This window comes from Drepanopeziza brunnea (genome assembly GCF_022702325.1).
Source record: "Drepanopeziza brunnea f. sp. 'multigermtubi' strain 214-2 chromosome Unknown ctg7, whole genome shotgun sequence".
Classification (NCBI taxonomy): Eukaryota; Fungi; Ascomycota; class Leotiomycetes; order Helotiales; family Drepanopezizaceae; genus Drepanopeziza; species Drepanopeziza brunnea.
This window is the reverse complement of record NW_027094070.1, coordinates 2,253,417-2,274,469: the sequence shown is the minus strand read 5'-3', so window position 1 is coordinate 2,274,469 and position 21,053 is coordinate 2,253,417. Positions and strand designations below refer to the sequence as shown.

At 49.5% G+C, this 21,053-nt stretch overlaps 6 protein-coding genes across 6 annotated transcripts; 4 read left to right on the top strand and 2 right to left on the bottom strand.

The window, feature by feature from the left end:
• Positions 1-434: 434 nt before the first annotated feature.
• L3040_005002 (uncharacterized protein) lies at positions 435-5,035 on the top strand (the record flags this gene model as incomplete). Its single annotated transcript, XM_007297244.2, has 2 exons — positions 435-2,691; positions 2,748-5,035. 2 exons carry the CDS (start codon positions 435-437, stop codon positions 5,033-5,035), a joined length of 4,545 nt encoding a protein of 1,514 aa, XP_007297306.2.
• Positions 5,036-8,026: 2,991 nt separating this feature from the next.
• L3040_005001 (uncharacterized protein) lies at positions 8,027-8,579 on the bottom strand (the record flags this gene model as incomplete). The annotated part of the gene is made up of 3 exons (XM_066156410.1): positions 8,027-8,147; positions 8,211-8,286; positions 8,378-8,579. 3 exons carry the CDS (start codon positions 8,577-8,579, stop codon positions 8,027-8,029), a joined length of 399 nt encoding a protein of 132 aa, XP_066011818.1.
• Positions 8,580-11,156: 2,577 nt separating this feature from the next.
• L3040_005000 (uncharacterized protein) lies at positions 11,157-11,497 on the top strand (the record flags this gene model as incomplete). The annotated part of the gene is made up of 2 exons (XM_066156409.1): positions 11,157-11,345; positions 11,408-11,497. 2 exons carry the CDS (start codon positions 11,157-11,159, stop codon positions 11,495-11,497), a joined length of 279 nt encoding a protein of 92 aa, XP_066011817.1.
• An 805-nt stretch (positions 11,498-12,302) lies between these two features.
• On the top strand, positions 12,303-13,047 carry L3040_004999 (uncharacterized protein; the record flags this gene model as incomplete). The annotated part of the gene is made up of 3 exons (XM_066156408.1): positions 12,303-12,599; positions 12,705-12,768; positions 12,848-13,047. The coding sequence occupies 3 exons, from the start codon at positions 12,303-12,305 to the stop codon at positions 13,045-13,047; spliced, it is 561 nt and encodes a 186-aa protein (XP_066011816.1).
• Positions 13,048-13,364: 317 nt separating this feature from the next.
• On the top strand, positions 13,365-14,096 carry L3040_004998 (uncharacterized protein; the record flags this gene model as incomplete). The annotated part of the gene is made up of 2 exons (XM_066156407.1): positions 13,365-13,385; positions 13,467-14,096. 2 exons carry the CDS (start codon positions 13,365-13,367, stop codon positions 14,094-14,096), a joined length of 651 nt encoding a protein of 216 aa, XP_066011815.1.
• Positions 14,097-14,396: 300 nt separating this feature from the next.
• Positions 14,397-16,283, bottom strand: L3040_004997 (uncharacterized protein; the record flags this gene model as incomplete). The annotated part of the gene is made up of 5 exons (XM_066156406.1): positions 14,397-14,943; positions 15,022-15,041; positions 15,118-15,512; positions 15,601-15,897; positions 16,022-16,283. 5 exons carry the CDS (start codon positions 16,281-16,283, stop codon positions 14,397-14,399), a joined length of 1,521 nt encoding a protein of 506 aa, XP_066011814.1.
• Between the last annotated feature and the right edge of the window lie 4,770 nt (positions 16,284-21,053).

The window sequence follows — 21,053 nt, the reverse complement described above, 5'->3', positions numbered from 1 at the left end:
GCAATATCTATCTTTAGAGTCGGAATGACGCTGGTCCAAGGATCTTGGAAAGGTCCAGCTGATGCAGCGACTCCTTGGATGTGCAGGTCGAAGGTGTTCTGGTTCCTGCGTCGGACCTGAGGGCGACGAAAACAAATCGAATGAATAGGCGGCGAGAGGAACACAACGCGGGCGGTCGATTTGTTTTTCCAGCTCGGGCTCAGCCGCTGCCCAGCTGCAATAATTTCCAACGTTCACGATCACAGTCAGTCACGACCACAATCACAACTACCACCTGTATCGAGTCAGTCGGTCAATCAATTTGATCTACAACTCCTCATCTTCGAGGGTCACTCGCTATGCCCAACGAGACCCACTAGGCGACCTGCCCTGCCCTGACCCGACCCAAACCCCGACCTTAAACTCGACAACACCATCCCTCCCCATCCCTCACCATGGTTCGACTTACCGATGAGCTGGCTCTGTCGCAGGATGAGGTCACCCTCTACTACACCACCGATGCCAACCTCGGCCACCTCCCCGTCCTGGTCTTTCACGGCCCCTCGACCACAACCAACTCGACGCTCAACAGCTCCCGCATCCAGGTCCACGTCTTTACCGCAGCCGGCTTCCAGAGCTACCCGCGCATCACCATCTCGCCCAACTCCCCCTTCTACCAGTCCGTTAACCATCTGCCGCGCGACAGGCAGGGCGATGAGGTCTGCCGCGGCATTGCCTTTGGCCTGCTGAAGTACTTCAAGGAGCTGCCCGAGGTCGTCAAGAGCGGCGTCATCGTACAAGCCGCGAGCTCGAAGGGCAAGAGGCCCGGAAGTGCACCGTCGCTTTTCACGGAGCAGCATGCCGCCGATCTGGCCGCGAGTATGGTGCGGGTGGAGAATATCGGGGAGGTGTTGCACGAAATTACCGGGGCGTTGCGCCCGCAGAACATACACCATCTCGATGTGGATTTGGTGCTTCCCCCTGGATCCATTGCGCCGTTCCAAGAGCTGGATCCGGAAGAGCTGGTGGACGATGACGAGTTGCTGGATCCGACGCTAAGGCAGTACGGTATTTATGCGCCGCTCGTGAAGCTTTTTGGAGAGGTTGCGTTTCTGCCTACATCAAAATTGCGCCGGGCTCCTTCGAAACCTACCTCTCTGAACCGGACCAAATCGTTTTTGCAGGACCAGAAGATGTCGTTGCGGAGAGAGATGGGGGAATTGGTTGATACGGAGGAGAGATATGTGATCAAGATGCATGAGTTGGTCAATCATATTGCAGATGACTTTCGCGACAAGGCCAGAAAGAAAACGTTCGGTAGCTTCAGTCCTTCTGAGCAAGACCTGCAGAAACTCTTCCCGAAATCCCTCGATAGGATTTTACAAATCAACTCGGCCTTCCTGGATAATATCCGGAAGGTTATGGACGAGACGGAGAAGGAATTCGAGCTGGACCTTGAGGCACCGGCGATCAGCTCAACTGGATCTAGATATGGCGGCACTGGACGGGTAAAGGACCCTACTGGAACACTTGCATTCGCCAAAGTACTACTCGAGTGGTTCCCTCAATTCGCTGATTGCTACCAAGACTACATCCGGGCCAGTCAGGAGTTTCCCCAAATCATCAGCATGTTCGTGAGGCAACAATCAAGCTTCTCACAACGTGTTCAACAAACTGGAGAGCAACGATTGAGATCCGCTGTCATCGAGCCTGTCCAGAGACTACCGCGTTACAGCCTCTTCATTGACAATATTGTCAATTACCTCCCAGTCCTACACCCAGCTCTGCAGCCTATGCTCAAGGCTAGAGATATCATCACATCAATATGCTCGCTCGACCCCCCGGCAACAGACAAATCGCAGGTTACTAATCGCCTGAAGAACTTGGTCGAGTCTTGGCCAGCTTCGCTGCACCCTCATGGTCGCCTGATTGCTGCTGTTGACTTTGCCGAGATCTCAGCACCGGTCCCCGCGTCAACGTCTGCTGCCAGAGAGGGCATGTTTCTGCTTTTCACAGACTGTGTAGTGGTTCTTAGAAAGGCGGCCCATTGTAGTCTTTCGGCGAGAGGACTAGTTGCTGAAGTCGACAACCCTTCAGCAGCAAGCATGATGGCTTCGATTACCGCTAAAGCAGGTGGGCACAAGAAGCAGTATGAACTGATATTCAATGGCTGGCACATTCTGGGCGACACTCGCTTCACCGTGTCTGACGACAGCCGTGTCCTATCAATGATATCACATCACGAGTTAAAAGATGCCGGCACTGGACGAGAGCGAGACTCGCCAGGTGCTACCGTTCGAAGCTTCATCCTCCAGGGTGCCTACGACGCGAAGGCTTTGAAGTTCACCGAAGAAATCACCAAGGCTAGAGTTGAAAGTCGGTTCTCAGAGAAGGAACGAGAGACAGATAAATGGTCTTTGAGATCTATCAAGCTAGGAGCTGCCGAGATTACTCTGCACACATCTGTTTTTGCGGAGGGAATCGATACGCTAACGGAAGGCCGCAAGGAGCCAGCTCCCATCCGCATAGTTGTCGATCATGAAAAGGGCACGAAGGGAGCTCCTGTTGGTCATTATGGCGTTGATATTGTTGCGAACGTCAACAGTCTTCCTGGAGGATTGAAATATAGACTTGAGGTTGATGGACTGCACGACCGCGTTTTTGTTGATGAGGTGGTTACCGAGCACTTCCTCCCAACATTTGCAAAGCGAGGTACGTTTCATATATGGTTATATATGGTCTCATAGAGAAAGGACTGACTTTCATAGTGAACGATCTACTTCGGTCACAATACCACGTCAGCAATCCGTCTCTGACTGCCCCGTTTATCTCGTTTCACGTCAAGACCCTCAAGTCAATCAACGTTGTATGTGAAGGCGATAAGACCAAGTCTAGGCCTCACTCTCCAGTCAAGCTACTCTCAAGCTTTATCTCAAGCGGATTCAACAGCTCATCCTCGTCCATGCATAATAGCTCAGCTTCTCTTAAACAGTCGCGAACACCCACGCTTGGTAATACACCGGTCATGGGTGCTCCATTGGCGAGAACAAACAGCAACAAATCGACTCATTCAATTCAAGAAGCTGAACTTCGAACCAGTGTCCGTGATGATAAGCCAAGAAACCCTCTCGTTCGACTTGAAGAGACATTTACAGGGTACATCTCCGCACTCCTCGCACGGAAAGGGAATATTGTTGGCAGGGTCCTGCGAAATCGAGGCACCGCCGATGAATTGTCAATCAACGCTGTGTACAATACATTCATCGAGAACCCATTTGATAATCGTCCGGCATCAGAAGCTTCAGTCGACGTTTTATTTGTTGCGTTTGAGAAATACTTGAGATTGGCTTGGAAGGACCAAATGGGACAGGTCATGTCTGCACAGACCCTAGACGAGCTGCAAGAGAGAGCGTTGAAGCTCATGCCCGCCGATTTTGCAGACTACACTAGGCTGGTATTTGGTGAGATGGCTCCTCAGAATAGGAGGGCATTCATTGCTATCATCAAACTACTTGCAGATCTGCTTGACGGCTGCGGTAATGATGGCGACCGTGGTGTCTTGACCGCAGCTTTTGCCGAGTTGCTTGTTATCGACGGCAATCCTCACGACTACATCAACTTGCTGGATCGTATGGTTGAAGACCAGGAACGACTCTTTGAGGATATTGGACCAGGAGCCATCCCTTATGGCGGCGGCAACAACTCTGCTTTCGGTTCATTTTCCGGTGCTCGACCAAGCCACTCTGCTCATGGCTCTGTTGCGTCAAATGCATCTTCTTTCCGTAAGAGATTTGCGGACACTCTACTTCGACAAAACAGTACCAAGGAAGACCGACCGTCGGTATGGCGAACCTTAAGCAAGTCGAACCGTAGTGCTGCTAGTGGAGACCCTCTTGTTACGTCGAGCTACTCCAAGGGCTCATCCATCATGCGCTCCAAGTCTATCGAATCGCCTGGTCGACGACCTGCTTCTCGGGATAGACCAACTGTAATGGGTGCTTTCGATGAACGTCCATCCAGCAGTGGATCCCCGTCAAGACTTAGCACTATCGGCGCCTCACCTCCCCCTGAAGAGAGTCACGATAATATTAAGAGGCTGAAGAAGAAAAGACGTAGCTCCCTATCTGACTTGAAAAGCTTAATGGCAGCCGCAACCCTTGGAAACTCCCCTGTGTCACTCGATCGCCACGCATCCAAACAAAACTCTTCTCCCCGAACACCCTCGCCAACCAAAATCCCAGTAGCAGGAGGGATCATGGACCGTAACCGCGGCTCGATGTACCGCACTGGCTCGCCCAATCTGAAGGAGAACTCGCCCACCGCATTATCACGTCACGGCGGCGGTCTCACCGAACGTCCACTCAACCTCTCTAGTCCAGACGTCGTAGCCATGAAAGACCTGTGGTCCCTCGGGTCCAACAACAAGATGCAAACTAAAAATGCTTCCTTATCGTCCAACATCCCCACGCTCGTCGGCCGCGCGCCTTCGATGTCCCGACCCGCCGCCACGCCCGGAAAAACCTCACCCCAGAAGCTTCGCCTGCAAAGCCCGCAGAAATTACGTGAGAGATTGCAGAACGAGGCCAAAGCCATCAGCGAAGCCGAAGCCTCCCTACAATCTGAACTCTCAAAGATTGGGGAAGAGATGGCCAAACTCAACGCCTCCTCTTCGACCCTTCGCTCCTCTTCCCTGACCACGCTCACCTCCAAGCTCTCCGCGATAGAGTCCCGCATCCCGAATATCATCGCCGAACTCACAGACCGCAACGAAACAATCAAATCTGACCTGGAAAAGAGCTTGCAAGCGAGCGAATACAAGGTCAAGGGCCTCGACCAGCTGTACAAGGAGAGCAGCGCCGAGAACGAGCTTCTGTACGAAAAGTTCAACGGGGAGCTGGGCAAGATTGTCAAGGCGTTGAAGGGCAAGGGGGAGAAGGAGGAGTGGGTGAGTAGGCTCAAGGAGGCGGGCGAAGAGACGGCGAGGTGCAAAAAGGAGAATGCTAGGCTGAGGCGGGAAGTCCTGACGCTGAGGACACTCTTGAAGGGGAATGAGTGAGTGAGTGGCTGACGAGTGATTTTTCCATGCTACCGCGTGGTTTAGTGGCTTTGTTTCGACTTGGGCTTGGGCTTGGAGTTTGTTGATAGCGAGGCGAGGGAGCGTGGCGTCTTCTTATGGGGAGAGGAAGGTGGGCGTTGCATATACATGTGTGTTGTTTAGGATCGTATGTTTGATGCTGGCGAGCTGGGTGGGATTATATGGCGAAGGACTGACTCGACTGGGCTGGGGGTGGAGCTGGTATGATCGTAAGGATGGATAATAGGATGGCAGGAAGGGTGGCTCGATGAGTGGCATTGCCGGGAGTGATGATGGATGGCCGCGGTCGCCGCCAACGAACAAACAAAACACAAGTTGTGCGATACAGCAGTATAGTAAAGTACGCTACGCTAGATGATGATATAATGAATGTTATGAATGTTATGAATATGATGAATATCATGATGATATTGCTATGACGATTCATGAACGGGAAAGACGTATGAGACTGATCCAATCCCTTACTCTTTCTTCGTCGATGCTCTCATTTCTTTTTCCTACCCGTACCCAAAGTCTCTCAAAAGTAAAATAAGGGTTAACGTTTAATTCACCCACGTCCCTACCTCCTCTCTCCTTCATCTACCTACTTCCTATTCATATCTTGTCACCACTGTATCTTACTTACCTATCCACGTCGTGCGGGCGGCGACGGGTGGCGCGCAAAGCTTGCCGTCCTCAGACCCTCCTATACAGTACCGGTAGGTACGTACAGTAAAGGCACGACGGCGCCGCGCTAGGTAACTACTTACCGGTCTTTAATTGATCTGTTATAATTATATATATAATATATACGTATAAAGTACTATCCATCTAACCGAGAGTCCCAAGAAGAAAAAAAAAACCACAACGTTAAAGGGGCAAAAAAAAAAAAAAAAAAGCTTCGTCTTGGATTTCGCCCCGAGGTTTTTTTGGGGGGGGGGGGGTTCTGATCCCGCGATTATGGCTGACTCTTTTCATACAGTACCGGTGAGCGAGCGGCTCCCAAAGCTTTTTTTTTTTTTTTTTTTTTTTTTTTTTTTTTTTTTTTTTTTTTTTTTTTTTTTTCACGAAAAGATAAAATAAAAAAATGAATAGGTAAAACGAATAAATAAAATAAATGAATAAATGAATAATCTGCGCCGGGGGGGGGTTGTTTTCCTTCTTCGGCTGTGGTATTGGATAGGGATGTCGAGGTTTGGGAGCTTTAGGAGCGGCGTCGATATAGGGAAGTGGGAATACCTTTTTGGTGTAATCGTCAAGCTTACTTGTACAAGGGCTCGCACCCGTAGCTTTGGTATAGAGCCGGTCGGGGAATTTGCAAAAGGCCTTTTATTTTGATTTTATTTTTTATTTTATTTATTTTTTCTTCGAAAAGCGTAATTGATACCTTGTTTTCGATTTCATCGGATGATAAGCTCCTGCTGCATCTCCCCTCCCCACCATTCCCCGTCATTTCTATTTTTATCGCCAGTTCTCCTCTCTGAGGTTTTTGCGCTCGGTCTGCCCGTCCGGTCGCGATCGCCGTCGGCGTCCTGTACGTACAGTAGCGGTCGAGGAGAAGAAGGAAGAGGGTTCCGGAGTCGTCGGGAGAGTAACTTCTTCTTCGAAGAAGCTTCGAAGAGAGACGTCGCGTATTGACGATTATTCCATCTCGGCTTTTCCAAACCCTTTGCGCCGCCGGAGAAGAGCTGCGGGTGCGGGAGAGGCCGCCTCGTACTGGGTCGAGAATCGTGGCCTCCTGGTTTCCCTACATACAGACTTAGGACTTACTCACTTCTGGATCTTTTGTGTTTCATCGTTGTTGTGGTGGTGGTGGTCAGTCGCCTTATCTCTCCGGAGGACTGGACGCCGCTCTCACGGAAGGCACACCAGAATCCGAATTCCCGCTCGTCGACGAACGCGGTTTGTACTTGACTGGATCGTGTTATACGATACCATGCTTACGTGCAAACCGACTGCGCTGTTCGAGCTGCACCTCTTACCGGCAGATCGGTATCAGGTTGAGCGTTTTGTACGTAAGATGGTAGAGCCGTCAAGCGGTAGAATCGTAAACTACCTACGTACCGGTAGTAGCATTTACACTACGCGAGATACGGGTTCGCGGGCGAGAGTCCGTGCGAGGAGTACTAAAAATAAATAGTAGCATCAAAGTACGGTACTTCATCAAATAACTTTTCTCGGCCTACTTGGTCGGACCATTTCATTAATCAAACTACTACGTACCTAGTACTACCTACGCAATCAATGTGACGGGTTTGATGTAACCAGCCTGCTCACGAATCGATGGCGCGGTTCGGGCTACTTCTCTTACCGATACTTGTAAAGTCTCGAACCGCTTCTCTTCTTTTTTTATTTTTATTTTTATTTTCTTCCTTTCTTTCTTTGCGATGTGGTTTTCGACGACCCGGCGGCGGCCCGGGGTTTTTGTTTCTTGCTTGACGGAGCGCGGATGAGGGAATCATCATCAGCTGGCATAGAACAGCTAGCAGTCGAGCCAAGCGAAATCTCGCTCCCCCGATCTCCAGACGCTGGAAATCACGAAGTTACGTAGTAAGAGGGAAAGGGGGTGGTTGTGCCTCGCGCATGATCATAACTCTGTATTTATAAATAGAAGAAGTATAAAAGTGTTCCAGACTAGCCAGCCAGCCGGCGAGGGAAAGTATAATGAGTCAGTCATACGTAAGGCGTACGACGTGCCAACCATTGCAGCGGATAGGTAGGTAGGTATGCAAACGGAGCTTTCACTGTAGTACTGTACTACGTACGTAGTACTTAGGCCTGTACCGTGGTAGTTTATAACGAAACTTTGTATAGATAAGGAGCTTTTTGATAAAGTCGTGGTTGCCTAGCAATACAAAGCCATATAGATACATCTAATCTACTATATGAAAACGACCTCCCTTCGCTATTCATCTTTTTATATCTTTCGATATCGTATCTCGGAATCTCGATATCGCGATGAATCTTTGCATTTTACGTTCCGCAACGGAATGAAGAAATTTGGTCATTAGACTTATAATAACCGGTCGATAGAAGATCGGTGACAGCACCTCGCCAAACGAAGTAGGAATCATCGGTTTCGCACGTACCAGGACTGATTTTAATTAGCTATTTGAAATGAAATTAAATTGAGGAATTATAATAATGATTTGCTTACCCGTAAAACTCGCATCCGTACGAGTAAGTATCGAAACCGGTCATTTTATCGTCAAGATTATATGGGCCGAGTCCCACTTTTTGTATTTATTAGCTTCTAAACTTTTCAAAAAAAAAAAAAAAAAAAAAAAAAAAAAAAAAAAAAAAAAAAAAAAAAGGAATTCTTACTGCATTTGTCTTGCAAATAAGTGACGTTCTCGCAATTTTTCCACCAAGGGTCTTCGCAGACTAAGAGTATTCCCATGCGTCCAGAAGCATTCTCATCTGGAATTTTACGATTCCGATCAGGATCTTCCCATTCAGGCATAGGTTCTTCCGCATGCGCGATTGCAATAATAGTTGCAGCGAAAAGAACGTTGATGAATCGCATATTGATAGAGTAGTTAAAGAAGGGTTGTTGTTTTGAGAAGTAGATACCGGTAAGTAGCTGTGAAGAAGATGGTGCCGGACCGTATTGATGATGAATAAAAGTGTAAGGAGACTTTAAAGGTATATAAGTACATTTCAAAAGCCTATATCTAAAATTATCATAATTGTAAACTTCGAATCAAGTATAACTCGGCTTTGTCGCAAATAAATATGATCTATATTTATTTCTTCCCTCTTCTCTTTCTCGTATTACTACGTACTACGGAATTTCATTTCATTCGATGCGGCGTTTACTGGGCGATAAACTTTACGAAGCCCGACCGAAGGCCGATTATTTCTTACTATACCTCGACCATTATACGTAGTAGGTTAAGCTTATAAATCATAGAGCGCTATTTTTAAACTGCTCAAAGCTCTGTCAACTCAATTGCACAGATTAATACTAACTTGAAGATACGTAGTATATGAATAATACTTCTACTACTACGTACATTTCGATGGTATACTTTTGCAAGGGATCTTACCGGGGCTTGAATCGATCAACTTACGTAGTATTACGTACGTACTACGAACGTAGTACCGTACCACGGTACAGGCCTAAGTATTACCCTTCGAGGGTGCCTCAAAACTTTAGTTTCCACTTTAAACCCCCTGGTTACCCTACCCTCGATGGTACTTTAAGCCTGAGACGTAGTACGTATTGCTCGTATTTTATATACGTAGTACTAGCGATAAATAGTACTTATACGAAATTGCGGGGCTAGATACTTTGCAATCAAAACTATATAAGATAAGCATCCCTCTTCATGTTTTCAACTTTGTTATAAACTATCATCATACCGGTAGTGCTTTACAATCTTTTTATAAGCTCAATTCGATAAAACGATTACCTTAATATCCCAACTCCATTATGCGTTTCAACAACAATCTCTTGCTCGCTTCTTTCCTCGGCGTCGCAACCGCCATCCGTCGAAGTTGCAGGCCCGACCTTACTAGCAGCGTTGCCGGCACCGGCTATTACACTGTTCAAGGCACCGACACTTGGGCTAATGTCGCGGCTGATTTTTGCTCCACTGAATCAGAGCTGCAAAACATGAATCCTACTACCTCTTCGTTTTCTCCAAACCAAATTATAAAAGTCCTTTGCAAAAGTCGAAAGCGCAATTGCTCTAGGATCCCGGGGAAAGAGTTTGGGTACTATACGGTCGTCGAAGGCGACGAGTTGTCACTTATCGCGTCGGATTTCTGCGCCGATTATACTCAAATGTGGCTTTTAAACCTCACCCTGGATCAGAGTAAGAAACTCGCTCCTGGCACCATCTTGCAAGTTCCTTGCGGTTGGAACTAGCTACAATACCTACGTAAAGGCCTTATCCGCTCGCTCGCTTTGCTGGATGAAGTATTGCAGGGCTATGATAAGCATGAAATTAGCGACGGAATAGGTTATGGGTTGGATTCTGCTTTAAAGCTGAGATTTATTAGGCAATTGAATTGCTTTTTTTCTATTCTTCGACAGCAGAGTAGAGCTCGATGTATTTCGAAAGGGAAAAGGTTAATAGATAAAAATTAAGTCTCTCTTTATTAGAAGATATTAAAGACTTGATTATTAACAAATAAAAACTTGATAACGATAAATCGATTCTCAAAGTGACGTGTTTCATATATATATATATATATATTATTTCGGTAATTATTATTGCTAGTACTTATTCAATAAAAGTACTAGGTCATAAGAAGAAGCTTTTAATAAGTGTAGTTATGATTGATTGATTAACTTGTATTCTCTAAAACTAAGAATTGAGGCGAGGTTGTAATACCGGTACAATATAGTAGTAATACTATAGAACGCCACAGGCGTAAGTGCTACACCCGGAGGGTAGGGCACCCAGGAGCTTCGAAGAGGGGATGTTGACTTCTAAGGCATCCCCAGGCTGTAACACTTGGTTAGGCCTGTCCCGTGGTGTCCACATTCATTCAGCCTTGAAAAGTGTCTCTGAGCCAGGATTTACTTGTAGTTCTGTGCAATGGAGTTGGCAGGGCTCTAAGCCACTCAGCAATCACCCGCTCTACGATTTTTGCAGCTCAACTGGGTCCGACACGGATTCATGGGAGGGGGGGGGGATAGTCATAGCTGGTCAGTTTGCTTGTTGATTGTATGAAAGCGGAATTTTTTGGGGCAAGCAAACAAGCTTTGCACGCAAATAAGCAAAAGCGAAGTGGAAGAGGAGAAAGTGGAAACGGAAGTGAAACAAAGATGTTTTGAGATTTAAGATTCGAGAAATAGGCGTTTACTTCGGTACTACGTCGCAGGCGTAATTGTTGCACCCTTGAGGGTAGGGGAAGCCTTGAGGGTAGGGTAAGCAGGGGGGTTATAGTGGAAATTTCAACTTGGAGGCACCCTGAGGCTATAGCAATTCGGGGGGGAGGGGAGTGGTATATATATATATATGCTCGCCCCTCCAACTATTGCTCGCTATGCCACGTTTTATTCGTTTCAAAACAGCACATTAACACTCATTTTCAAAATACACGTTACGATAACACATTTCCAGAAACACATCCACTATCATCCTCCGAAATGCGGTCCTCTTCCATCACCCTCTTCGCCATCATGGCCTTCACCTCTTCGGTATTCGCCGTTCCCGCCGGTCCCGTCGCTCCCCAGCCATCGGCAGTACAGGTGAACACAAATGCCGGCGTAAACGTCGGCTGGTGCACCTATAGGAGGGAGGGGGTTACGACCCAGTATTGCACCTTCCGTACAGGCGTATGTGACTCCATAGATTCTTTTGCAAGATGGGTTTCCAGAAAGGTACTGACAAGTTATAGATGTATGGCTGCTCCAAAGGGTCCTGCGATGGACAAGACGGCAAACCATGCAGCGGAGGCGATGGCTACTACGTTTGCCCTGGAGCATAGGAATCGAAGGGGAACTAGACGTCGTTGGGGATCGCATGAATGGATGTGGGGTGGTCTGTCGTGGCGTCTACTGCTTGGGCGGTTTGACAGTACTCTTGAGAAGAGCCGGAAACTGGATGCGCGTGCTGAGGTACAACCGAGGAGGGACTTAGCAGAGCTCGCCGGACCAGTTGCGGTTTCTCGCTTGAACTAGGCTTTTTGCTCCGTTATCAGCAGGCTCCCCCTACCACTTCCAAATTGCTGTGGCAGTGCGTTGCTATGTGAAGTAGTTCTAGAATATATCGAAACTTTTAAATCAGCCAATAATCAGAACTTCATAAGAAATACGAAAATTCTAGAAAGCCGAAAAGTCCTGTATAGATCTGATAGAGACACCCGGAAAGCTTGCATGTTTTCTGGCTCGGGGCTTCGGTACACTTCAGAACGTCAGAAACCCAACTCTCTCAGCCGTTCGCAGCTTCGTAGCCGCCCGCCTTTCGAAACCTTGAGTAGTTAGGGGACTCGGTGAAGGTGACCAGGTGGGGGGTCTAGAGGATATTGGAATATGGCCGTTCCTTTTTGGTGGTCGTTCCCCTTCTTCCCCCTTAACATGTCTGCGTTGGTTGGTCTAGTAAAGATGAGGCTTCTTTACCAATGAATGGATAAGGATAAGTATCAAACAGACAGACCATGAACTGGCGCGTGGGCCGAACGACAAATGAGCACTACGCTGGATAAGTAACAAGCAAGGCCCATTCTCTCGTTCACGGGCTTTGGTTACTTCGTTCGTTGGTTCTTTTCCCTACAATCAGTCCGTTCTGCCAACATGGCTGCCTTCGCGGATCCAGAGTCGTCAGCGCCTACGATGGCGAAGCATGGCACAGAATGGCACTCTACCTCTCTGCCAGACACCGCTGCCCCCTCGCGAGCCCCTTCCATTTCTAACGGCGCCGAAGTTGACCTCGACCTCGACCTCAAAGCCGGTGCGGGTCTCGACGAAGACCACCGCATTCCCGGTGCGGATCTCGAGAAACAGAATCAGCACGCATCATGTATCGATCCAGCCACCAACATCGTCTCATGGGACGGACCCGATGATTCAGAGAGCCCCATGAACTTCCTCGTGCGAAGAAGTGGCGCATTACTATCATGACGGCTATTTTGACAATCTGCGTCTCGTTTGCGTCCTCTATCTTCCAGTACGGCGAGGACGGTGACCTCTTTTAAGTTCGGAGTCAGTCAGGAGGTGATGATTCTCGGCGTATCGCTCTATGTAGCTGGTTTCCCATGTGGTGAGCTGTCTCTCCCCCCCTCTTTCTCCCTCTATCATTGGCATCTGGACGCTGAACCATCTTCTCTTTCTCTGCACAGGACCGCTCTGGTGGGGTCCTCTCTCAGAGGTATACGGCCGCACGCAGCCCCTCTTCCTCGGCTTCTTCCTCTTCGCCATCTTCAAAATTCCCGTGGCCGTCGCGCCCAACGTAGCAACTATCATGATCAGTCGATTCCTGGGCGGTTGTTTCGGAGCTGCTCCTATCGCCATCGTGGGCGGAACATACGTCGACTTCTAGGATAACATCGACCGCGGGCTCGCCACAGCCGGATTCGCAGGCGCCACCTTCTTGGGACCTATCGCTGGACCCATCGTCGGAGAGTTCATCACGCAGAGTCATCTCGGATGGAGATGGACGGCCTGGATCACTCTGATTATGAGTGCGTTCTTTGGAATCGTTGGCCTGTTTAGGATATCCGAGACGTATACGCCGATCCTGTTGAAGCGTAGAGCGGAGCGCATGAGACCAAGAACTGGGCATTATACGCCCCGATCGACGAGTCGCCCCTCAATATGCGCAACCTCTTGGAAAAATATTTTTCGAAACCGTAGATAATGCTCTTTCGGGAACCCATCGCAAGTCCCCCCTCTCTCCTCCGCTTCCTTTCCCTTCCCTCCACTTGTTCCCATACTCAAAATCTAACAGCCACCATGCAGCTGATGGCCATGACCCTCTACTCCTCCCTCGTCTACTCAATCCTCTACCTGATCTTCTTCGCCTACCCCTTCTCCTTCCAGCTCGTGCGCGGCTGGTCAGCAGGCGTTTCCTCCCTCCCTTTCCTCGGCATCTTCATGGGCATCGTCGCCTGCTGCCTCTACATCGCCATCGACAACAACACGCGCTTCGCCCGTCTCCTCGCCGCCTTCCCGCACCCCTTTATTCCCGAATCCCGCCTCCCCCCCGTGATGATCGGTTCGGTCCTGCTACCAGCGGGCCTCTTCTGGTTCGCGTGGCCGTCCGACCCGAGCATCAGCTGGGTGCTGCAAGTCATCTCGGGTGTGTTCATCGGGTGTGGCATTTATCTGGTGTTCTTGCCGAGTCAGATCTACGTTGTAGATACGTATCTGCTGGATGCAAACTCGGCACTGGCGACGAGCTCATGCGTGCGGGCTGCCATGGCCGCGAGCTTTTCACTGTTTGCAACGCACATGTACGAGGATCTGGGGGTGGATTGGGCGACGAGTTTGCTTGGCTTCTTGTGCCTGGCCATGATGCCCTTCTCAGTTTTGTTCTGGCTATATGGGGAGAGACTGAGGATGAAGGGTCGGTTTGCTTTTGCGCTGTGAGTTGAACGAGGATAGATAATGTTATATTCGGGGAGAGTTGCGCATGCATACTCCGTTGCTATAACAGGCGGTAGGTAGGTAGATGATAGACAGATTTGATATATGCCATTAGATTTTCTGAAATATACTCCATAGATTGATCGGTTGAAATAGTGTTTTGGTTGTCGGGGGGCTGGGCCCGAGGTAGGTCACATGACTCAAAATTCTGTATCCGTTCCCGTATCAGTAGAACAGCAATCAACATGCTCTTTAACCTAGCCGCCGTACTTATTGCTCAAGATCCATCAATACCTGAACAGTTTATAAAATATATCTGAACTTCGGCCCGGCATTCTCTTCTCCAATCGTGCCAACTTCTTCCGCGCTGTCAACAATCCCGTGCTTTTCATCCAACTTCTTGTTCTCCCACACCAGCAAGAACCTCAGAGACAAGGCCAGTACTCCATTCAGCAGCATGAACGCAGCACAAATCCACACCCCTTTCCTGTAATACGGTCCTTCGTTGCTAGGATACAGCCTCGTACCGAGCAGTGGTCCACACTGCCCAACCATGTTGAGCATTGCAATGCCCGTCCCTCTCCGGGTATCATTCCCCTGATTATTCAACACCCAAGGGAGAATATTCCCAATGGCTGGAAAGACGCCTGCAGCGGCAAGATATACGCCAGTATAGCGCGCTGCGACGCTCGTCGCAGTTCCAAGCATGATGTAACCCGCCGCGCCGACGAGCGAAAGGGCGAAGATCATCGCGCCTCGCTGCGAGGTCTTGTCCGCAACCCGAGTGGTCAGGATGACTAGGAGAAAGGCCAGGAAATACGGCGGCGCTGAGACGCCCTGGGCGTTGACCCTGGAGAAGCCCATCTCAGCGAGGATGGTGGGGAGGAAGACGGGGAGGGATGAGAAGGAGACATTGCAGGAGAAGTACATCAAGGCTGTGATCCACGGCTACCATCCGAATCAGTACCAACACATTCTATCCTATCCCATCCCCAGGGTTCTACATTGTACAGAACGTACGTACCTTCCAGTCCAACACCGTAGCGCCGACCTCCCTCCACTGCAGCCCACCACCAACGCGGTTCTCGGCCTCGCTGCCCACCTGTCTTACCGACCGTGCCTTAGCCACAGCCTGCTCCTCCCGGGTCAAGAAGCTCGCCGTCTCGGGGCTATCCGGCATCAGAAACCAGGTGAGAGCAGCGGCGACCGCACCCGGCAGGCCTTCGACGAGAAAGAGCAGCCGCCAGGACGCTATAGCGGACGAGTCTCCAGACGTGATGCCGTAGGCCAGTGCGCCAGCGAAACACGTTGCCAGAGGAGCGGCGCTGAGGTAGAGGCCGCAGCGCACGCCTAGTTCGTTGCGCGTATAGAAGAAGGAGAGGAGGAAGGGGACGCCTGCGGTGACGGGATTTGGGGCGACTGTTAGTGAGTGTCTCTGATTTTATGTTTATACATACTGTATATATAGCAAAAAGCGAGGGACAAAAAGACACACAGATTTACATACCTGGCGAGAAAGCCGCCTCGAACACCCCGAGGAAGAAGCGCGCAACCATCATGGCGCGCCAGCTGAACGCCGCCGCCTGCAGCGTTCCGCACACGGCCCAGCCCATGACGGTTAGAGCGGCCCAGCGATGCGGCGGCATGACCTTCCACATCAGAGCCAGCGGCTCAAAGACGATGTAGGAGATGTAGAAGATGGTGAGGAGCCACTCGTACGTCCCCGAGTTGAGATGCAGGTCCGCGTACATGCCGGCGATCTTGGCATTTCCGATGTTGGAACGATCTAAGTACGCTAGTAGATCTGAGATGAGGGCCGTTAGCAGGTATTCACGTATACTTGTGTTGTTTTTTGTGTTATATTGTGCCGTGTTGTGTGTTGTTGTTAATATATATCCCAATACCACATAATCAGAGAGCATACTAACAGAGCATCATCACAAGCGGGATTAACCGCATGTCAATTTTCCGTACAACGGCCTTCTCTTTCTCTAATGAGAGGGCACAATCGATTGAGCCAGGTCGTGGGTATGGACTCGCCAACGTTTCGTTGTCCGTGGTCTTCTCCTCGTCGATTTCACCACTCGTTCCCCTTGCACCAGCACTCTTCATCTCGTGCCGAAGGCCGCCTTCTCCGCCCTCATCTTGCAGCTCCTGCTGCTTTTGTGTCCTTTTGTCGAAAAACCTCATCTCGAAAGGAGACGGTGGAGGGGTGTGTAGGATAATGATACCAGATGGCGCGGTCTCTATCGACAATTCCGCGATACATATATAAGCTATTCCCGAAAATGGCTAGAGCAGTTGCTATCACCAGCCGAGACTGAGGGAAACAATAAAAGAGGAGAAGATTTATAGGTAGGTAGGTGTGTACGTAGTTAGATATGTTATGGATTCGGAAATTCAACAGACTTCACTTTCTCTGCTATGTTGTTATCGTCGTCGATATTGTTGTGTGGAAGAGGCTTTTCGATCCGGGGTGGGTTGGATCGCCGGTAGCGAACGTTCGTCTCACTAGCGTGCACCGCAAGTACTGCAATAGCAACACAACAGGTAAGAATAGTACTTGGATTCTGTCCTCTCCCCAAGGTTTGGGGGAGCTGACTCCTTCTATACGATGAGAAGTAGTCACGTGCACTAGCTATACAATAGCGTTTACAACAAAGTTTGGGTGTTCCCCGAGGGCAGACCACCACACTAGGCGAGGCATGCTTATCCGTGCCTGAGATACGGTAGCCGAACCTCTATTTTCCCTCCCAGCTACGTCGGGCCGATAATGATGTCCCGATAGGGTGTGGCATAGGTTTTTGTATGGGGAGAAGACCTAGCCAATGATCGGTGATTGGTGACGCGCTGTCGTGTCGCGCGCGGATCGTCGCTGTGTACTGCAGGCAGGCAGTGTGACTAACTGAGTAGGTACCGGTAGCTAGCTACTACGTAACTAGCCAACTGAGATATTCAGCCGAGATGCACGCGTGCATAAGGCTCGCGCGCTGGGAAGTTAAGTACCGTAAGAGCGGCCATTCAGATATAACTTATCACGGAAGCTAGTAAGCTCCGAGAACCAAGTTCTAGGATGGGAGGGCGGTGGAAGAGGTGGTGGCGCGCGTTCACAACAATGCTGAGATCAGGTGCGAGGTCATTGAACTAATTTTTTTTTTTCTTTTTTCTTTTAGGAATAAATCATCTTCCCGTTACCACAAAGAATCATCTAGGTTTTAAAGGCAAGGGATTGGATGCTTATCGTAATTCGATTTTACTACGTATAAGGAAAGGGCGAATCCCTTAACAGCAAGCGTTGATCAACAGACTGGTTCACTAAGCGAGTGAAAAAGGGGGGTCGGCGTGGGGTTAGGGGGCAAGGGTTAAGTACTAAGGGACATTCCGTGCAATAAGGCAATCCCAGGATCTTTCTCGAGTACGAATCTGACCATTGCATAACAGTCTCGTTGCAGAGGGCATTTTTTCTTCGGATTTGTGCTGAGAGAAGCCGTCGAGGTTCTCTTCCCAATCTGGCGTTTCGGATTCCGGAAGCGGAAACAGCGATGTGGCATACGTAACCTTGCGGCCTGGAAAAATCCTAAGCGACGAGACGACCTGGAGCAGGGACTCAAATATTGTGATGGAAAAAGAAAGGGAAGAAAAAGAAACCTTTTGATCTACTAGTTTGTAGATATGATCAGATGATGGTTGATAACCGGCGGAAAGCAGTTCTCACGGGGTTGTCCCTTGCATCCGGAGCCTGTACCTCGTGCCCAACTCATCATCTTACGCACGCTTCCGCCGACGCAGATCTTCTTCGAATAATTCTTCTATGATATCCTGAGTTTAGATACACTTCAGACCGACTCACTGCGATTAGTTAACAAATATCTGTTATAGAGAAGCGTTGTAGTGTTTCGGACCTTGCCTTTTAAGAGCGGGCACGACCGACGACGAGACATATCGATTTCTCACTCGGTGCGAGAACTCTGTCTCCTGTTGTCCAAAGGTTATGTATGTGATTGGGTTGGGAAAAAAAAATCCCTATCTATCCGAGTCCGAAAGCACATGACTGGAAAGCATGTAACTTGACAACTCAAAGATTCAGTTGATTAGACTTTGTGTGAGATACTTCGCGAGAGGCTGCGTAGTATACCGGTAGTCTGCAATCCAATCACCAAAGCACGCTCCTCGATGCATACGCCCCATCTCTAGGACCTCCCTGTCTTTTCGATAGCTCTACATACATCCGGCAATGGAGCTGCCACTTGAAGCTGCGCGCATCTCGAAGCTAGCGGCTAATATCAAATAATTCTGATAATACCAGGCATATATCATAATTCCATGCGTATTATCTTAGCTTCTCGGCCGGTTGAGGCTTCATTCGGCAACGTTCAGATTCCGTGTTGATATTAAGCGAGATATCATTTTGATATAGGCTGCTGCAAGGCTAAAACATAGACACCATGTACATGCGTTCATCTTCAAACTCGATTGCTTGGAAAAGAGGGAAAAGGGAGAAGGTGAACTCGTGAGCTTGTGAGTTTGGCTGACAGGCGCCCTTGAGCTGTGATTGGTGTGATGAGAGCTAGCTACAGTAGCAAGCTTCTTGATGCTGAGAGCAGCTTGCTAGAGAAGAAGCCCGCTGTCAGAAAAGTGAGCCAAGCTCAAAGTAGCCTAACGCTCCTAATTAGGGCCATCCTGAAGTACATGAGGTGTAGCCAGGGATGGCGGGTGGAAAAATGACTTCCAAGCAATCGATCGCTGCTGAGGACTCCTAGCTCGGGGAGATTACCACTGTAGTATCGCCCAATCTGACCAAAGACCTTTATCCTGTATCCTACCGACTGCCTCTCAAGGCATTGGATGTTGCAGCCCGCTTCCTCCTTTGAGGGTATGAACACCAACATTTTAGCCAAGGTAAAAGCCCATAGCGATTGATCAATTCGTGTTTCATGTTCACGCAACGAAAGCCGTGAAAAGCTCGCCTAGCGGGATGTTACAGGCTGATGAAAGTGATGTTGCTAGGTCTAGTCGCTCTGTGCTGCTGAGTGGACAAACCCGCCGCGAGCGCAAGAAAGAAGAAGCTTTCGAGGTCTTCTGAAAGACAACTGTTCGCCTGAGCCTAGTATCTATCAGACGAGCGTTCTGGCATCTATAGGGCGGCTTGTTTACATTGCCATGTTGGCGTTACGGTTGAAATATCGTGGAAGCGAGCCTTGGCATCGAGCCGACTACGGTACGCTTATAGGTCTGGACTCCAGTAGATGTGGCTAGAAATCTTATATACCTGCGCATCGTGAGGCTTTCCGATTCATTTATTCAAAGTGAGTAATATTTTAAGGGTAGTTTATCTGCCAGACGAAGATGATGATGGGATGTGAACAAGCGCCCAAGTATCGCAGTTCGAACACAACAACGTCACCCGAATTGTTACGATTTGTATTCTGCTCGGTACGACTAACCGGACGACGCAAAATAAATACGAGAGTTGTGTCGAGTGCAAAAGCCCTGCAGTTGAATAAATGCGGACTTGAACTGAATGTCACCCTTTTCTTCATCATGAAATATGGGGTTGATCGATCACCTGCCTAAATGGGTATAATATAACCTCACTTCAAAGACTGTAGAACAAAAACCGGACTCCAAGCCACGATCGACAACGTCGTTTACAAAAACCCTCAGGATCCTCACAATCAAAAACTTCTACATGCCACATCTTCGCCAGATCTCCACGCCCAACATCCTGCCTTCGGATTTCCACCCCGCGCAGAGGAAGAAACACCACCATTGTCTACCTAGTCGCCACGTCCTCGCAAAAACAGCAGCAGTTGCTTCGATCGTCCCAGCCACCACCTTCTTCTACTCCATCTCCGCAACATAGCTCCCTCATCCTCGATCCTCGACCCCGATCCCGATCCCAGTCAAAGTCCAAGGCAGACTCTCTCCCACCAGCACAGCAAGTATCCGAATTTTCTTCCATCCTCGTCTCGTCCTCGGATCGGCCCAACTTTGCAGCACACTGCCAACACCTCTATTCTCCTCTCCTCCCCTCTCCTCTCCTCTCCTCTCCTCTCCTCTCCTCTCCTCTCCTCGTGACGTACGTACGTACGTACGTATCCCCGTCCTGCGCTGGGCCATCGCTGCACGACGATGACGACCGCGTCGCGTCTCGGCCACGGGACGCTCGTGACTTTTCGCGTCGATCCGGACGGACGGACGGGCGGCTGAGAGGGCGTGATGGCTCGATATGAGAGTGAGAGTGAATCGTCGGATGCTCCCCCCCCTCCTCCCCCTCCCGCTGCCTGGGTCTTTGCACCCGATGACGTGAGTGTCGGCAGGGTTCCAACCGGGGGGAGGAGCGTGGATGCGGTTGGTGGTGGAATTTACGGCGGCGTAGGTGAGGTTTGTGGAGGGCTGGGGCGAGGAGTACGCATAGTGAGAGCCGGAGGGTGGGTGGATGGGGGTGGATGGGGGATGGGGGTGTGGGTTGAATCCACGAACGAGGATGGGAGGGAGGGAGGCTTGAGAAGCTGATGCTGAAGCTGATGCTGGACGATGGGGATGAGTGAGAAGTGGAGAGACGATGAGAGCAGCAACGAGATGGTGATTGAGCTGCGGGAATGGGCTGTTGTAGTCAGGTAGGTGTATCTCCAATAGGATGTATGTAGCGATAAATACCAGCTGTGGATCTCCTTGGTGGCAGTAGCACCCCCTCTTTAATAAAGCACTGTTCGAGAATTGAAACTCCAATTTGAAATGAAATGAAATGAAATTAGATGAAATGAAAGTACCCATTGGATTTGCTATGCTATGGTCCACTCACTCACCAACTAACACCCAGCAGAAGAGAAATTCCACACAGCAGATAGATATCGAAAAGTACATACATACATGCATGCAATCCCGGCCTGCAGACTTCCCACCTTGAACAAGTCCACGTCCATCCACGCCCAAAGCTTCCATCCGCTACACGCCACT